This window comes from Centrocercus urophasianus, unplaced genomic scaffold (genome assembly GCF_019232065.1).
Source record: "Centrocercus urophasianus isolate 14NV4802_14NV808 unplaced genomic scaffold, USGS_Curo_1.0 seq_20, whole genome shotgun sequence".
In the NCBI taxonomy this organism is placed as follows: domain Eukaryota; kingdom Metazoa; phylum Chordata; class Aves; order Galliformes; family Phasianidae; genus Centrocercus; species Centrocercus urophasianus.
The window spans coordinates 19,749,313-19,753,463 of NW_024884756.1; the positions used below are offsets into that span (position 1 = coordinate 19,749,313).

The window sequence follows — 4,151 nt, forward strand, 5'->3', positions numbered from 1 at the left end:
TTTTTTTTTTTTTTTTTTTTTTTTTTTTTTTTTTTTTTTACAGGACTTCCCTATTCAATGAAAGAAGCTGGTTTTCCTTTAGGAGTACTGCTTCTGTTTGGGGTTGCCTATATCACAGGTATTGTAAAAGCAGTTTGTGTTATAAAGTGAATTTTTTTTTTTGCAAAGTTTAGATGATTTTGAACATGTTAGCTTAAACAGTTGTGTTTATGACTTAGTAAAAATGGGGAATTATTTTCACCTCACTAATCCCCTGAGCCTATTAGTAAAAGTAGAGAATTACTCTGTACAACATATAAAGCTGCTTTTTGTGTACCTTTTATTTGGTGAAGCCTAATTTCTTAGACTAGGTCAAGATGACATTTGGAAGAATAGATCTCATTTGTGTGTTATAATTACCTATTTTAGTCTACTGTTTTTATTCTAATTTAGACAATGATCATTGAGTGGGTTGTATATCACTCAAGTGTACTGCAGAACTAAAATCTTCCAGAGTAACTATGATTTTGAATATTTTGATTGTGATCCTTTAAAAAAAATAATCATGGATTTACCTTCAAAAAGAAGTCACCTTTACAGAAGATAGTAAGCACTGATACTGATATTACAAGCACTGATACTGAATTACAAGCTAAGTGAAAACCAGAGAAAGAATAAACGAGGTCTAGCCCTGTCTGTCAAGACATCTGTCCAATGTAGTAAATTCTGTGGTTTAAGTAATCCGGACTGAAAAATTACATGGTACTCAAATACTAAAGCATAGCATGCAAGAACAGCACATTCCATACTGTTCTTCATAAAAGGATGAGGTTCTGTCTTGGAGCATTCCACCTATGACATTAGCTCTCTGTCAAAGCACTTCTTCATACAAGAGTGGCTCAGTCTCTGGTTTTCAAGATAAATCATTTGACACAGGCACTGGTCGTGTTTTACTCTACCTGAATATAATGAAATGTTTCATCTAGTTAGTAATCTTTTCCCTTGTTCATTGAATCTTACATATTTGGTTTTTTATCCATGTTGGTTACCTAAAAAAATGATGAGATTTCTGTTTTCTTATTGTGACTTCCCTTACCATTCTCCTCCCCAGTCTTCTAATGCTGCTGTTTTTCATTTTTACAGACCTGTTTTTTTAAAGAGTGAAAAAGAGTATTAACTAAATTCTAGTTTCTAGCATTTTATTAATTAATTGCTAGTATTTAACAATAATTTTATATTTTAACAGATTATTCCATTATATTACTGATCAAAGGAGGAAATCTCTCTAGTACCAACACCTATCAAGAGCTGGTCAGAAAAACATATGGTTTTTTAGGTTATCTAATTCTTTCAACTCTTCAGTTTTTATATCCATTTATTGGTAAGATGACATAAAATACGGATATCTGAGCTTTATAAATAGTAAGGTTTTTTCACATTATCTTATTCTTTTACTTGATAAATTTCAAGAACTCTAAAAAGTATACTATATGCACCTATTTTCTTAATATATAAATAATTGTAGAATGCTGAAGAATGACTGAGGAAGAATTCACTGAATTTGAGAACCAGAATAATAAAAATGAGTTGAAGTGTGATAACACAAAAATTCTCACACTTAAAAATCAACAACAGAAGTAGCTATGAGAATAGCAAAGAGCAGGCTTCCAGAAAAACAGTGCAGCACACATAGGACTGCATGAGGTGGTGATAATGATATGAGATAATAAGAGACTGAATTTGGTGACTGAGGAGTCCCAGAGCAAAATTTGTCCTTTAGGAATAATTATTCTGAAGTCATTTTAGGTAGCTGAGATAGTTAAGGGAGTCAGGTTGGAGTTACTGCAGGCAGCAGTGTTGCAGGTACCTGTTAATTATTTTATCAAGGTTCATCCCTTAAACTGAAATAGTGAATTACGTCTGCAAATCCTGATCCATTATGGTTGACTTAAGAGTGTAATTACTACATCACAGAGAATATGGGAAATAATTGTAAAGACCTCAGTCCTCACCATGAAACTAGTTACAAAACATGCTTGAATTTATTTACATATATAGTGTTAATAACTTATCATTTCACAGCAGTGAATGTTTATGTGTTAGTTAAGGTCATTATCCACATTAGTTTATGTGCATGTGTGTATGCACACATACTTTCTGTGCAGAATACATTACAATCACAGTTCTTATTCATGAGAAAAAGTAATGGAAATCCATATTTTTTATCTTCATCATTTCTTCGGGCTGAAATGTTTCACAAACTCCTGATATGAACTAGGAAACCCTGTTCATTTTATTGCAGGACTGATTTATTATGTTAATACAAAAACATTACTAAATTGAAACAGAAGCTTAAATATCAACTGACAAAGAATTGAAGTTGGAAATGAAGAAAGCAATTTTAAAGCCTTTTTTTATCTCCCATCTGTATTAAGTATATATGGTAATAGCACAGTGGCCTTGCTTATCAGATTAGATTCTTTCTAGGTTGTACCTGCTTGAAATAAAGAAAGGCAATTGTTAGCTTTTTTGTTTTGTTTTGTTTTTGTTTTTGTTTTGTCCTAAGCCTTAATCTTAAAAGTTGGTGTTAACTGGAATTCGTACAAGGGGGATTGTGGCATGCCAGCCTGAAGTCCACACAATACGTCTATTTAATGGTTTATCAAATAATCTATATTTGATTTGTACTAACCATTTTTAAAATTTTCTTTAAGCTATGATTAGTTACAACATAATAACTGGAGACACTTTAACTAAAGTGTTCTTGAGAATTCCTGGAGGTAAGATGTGTTTTAAAATTTCAGAATGGAAAAAAATTATTAGGAACGTAGCATGCTTATTTAAGGCTTATCGTACCGTAGCAAACTTAAGTAGTAATCTGCCTGTTACTTTGTGTCTGAATTATTCTGAAATGTTAATTAAGTTATGAACTTGAAGCCTGTTTGTACAAGTGTTTTTGTTTTTTTTTAAATCGCAAAATTGCAAATCCTCATCCTTGGTTATCATTGTACTCGGTGTTAGTGAAGAGGCCGCAATATTTAATGATATGAAGCAAATATTCTTCCCCACTGATATGATAACAAGAATATATTTTGTCATATTTTTTGATGTTTGCTATAATAAATACATAAATACTAACACTGCATTTAGTGAATAGTTCTGGATGACTTGCATACAATATAATGGATTTAATGCACATTTAAGCATGCCTGTATGGTTGGTCATAAACTGCATATATAACTGCAGATGGTCTCTTGGATAGCATATGAGAACTGTTGAGTCATGGCCTGAACTGCTGATTGAAGCTGGTCAGCCTTGGGAGCACAGGTGAAGGCAATTCATGTGTGCTACCAGAAGGGGTGGAGCCTGGCTGCACCTCTCAAACCTCATTTAAGGGCTTACTGCCACTGGGGAAGGATCTCTTTCTAGAGATCCCTCTTTGGTGAAGCTTTCTTCTGCAAACCTGGAATCTTCTGATACGGATGAGCACTCTTCTTTCCCTTCCTTATAGCCGCCTTTCTATTGTGTTGGTCCTTCTGTTATTGCACTTCTGTTGTAATGCCTTTCCCATTGTATTCATCCATCCAATTGCTGCAGATAGTGTAAAAACATTTTGAGGTCTTCATTCACACGCTTCTTATCCTTCTCTGATTGTAAGTTTTCAGAGTGGAATTGAGTAATTTGTAGGTACTTATCTCTTTCAGCAGAAAGCCAACTAAGTTCAGGTATGTTTCATTGGCAAACTAAACTCAAAACAGCACATATGTAGTGAAGTGCAAATTAGTGTTTGTATGAACTACTTGATTTTACTAGGAAGACTATAATTTAAAGTAGTCTGCGAGGTGTAGGATATGGTTTTAGCTGTTATGCTTTGTTCAGCTTGATAAAGACAGTGAATATCTAATAATTCATATACAGCGTGACTTTTTTTTAATGGAAGCAACACGTATCTTTTCACCTGGCTGGTAAAATGCTTATTTAAGAAGAAGAGGAAAAGGCATTATAATCTCCCAAAGCATCAGGGAGCTGTACATTTGAACTATGCATTGCTCTTGTCAATTGCTACTCAACTTCCAGTCAAAATTTTGTAGCATGCAGGTTCAAAATTGTGGTTTGTGGCGATCTGATTAAACCCGAGATGTTTCATTTTTAAGTTGGTGTTGTCTTGGGGG

General features: G+C 33.5%; 1 protein-coding gene across 1 annotated transcript in view; it reads left to right on the forward strand.

Annotated features, from left to right (window-relative positions):
• SLC38A11 (solute carrier family 38 member 11) overlaps positions 1–4,151 on the forward strand; it is a 20,397-nt gene that overhangs the window by 2,752 nt on the left and 13,494 nt on the right. The window contains exons 3-5 of the mRNA XM_042822551.1: positions 44–118; positions 1,226–1,360; positions 2,694–2,759. Of these exons, the coding sequence (XP_042678485.1) occupies positions 44–118; positions 1,226–1,360; positions 2,694–2,759 (276 nt within the window). The remainder of the gene's footprint in view (positions 1–43; positions 119–1,225; positions 1,361–2,693; positions 2,760–4,151) is intronic.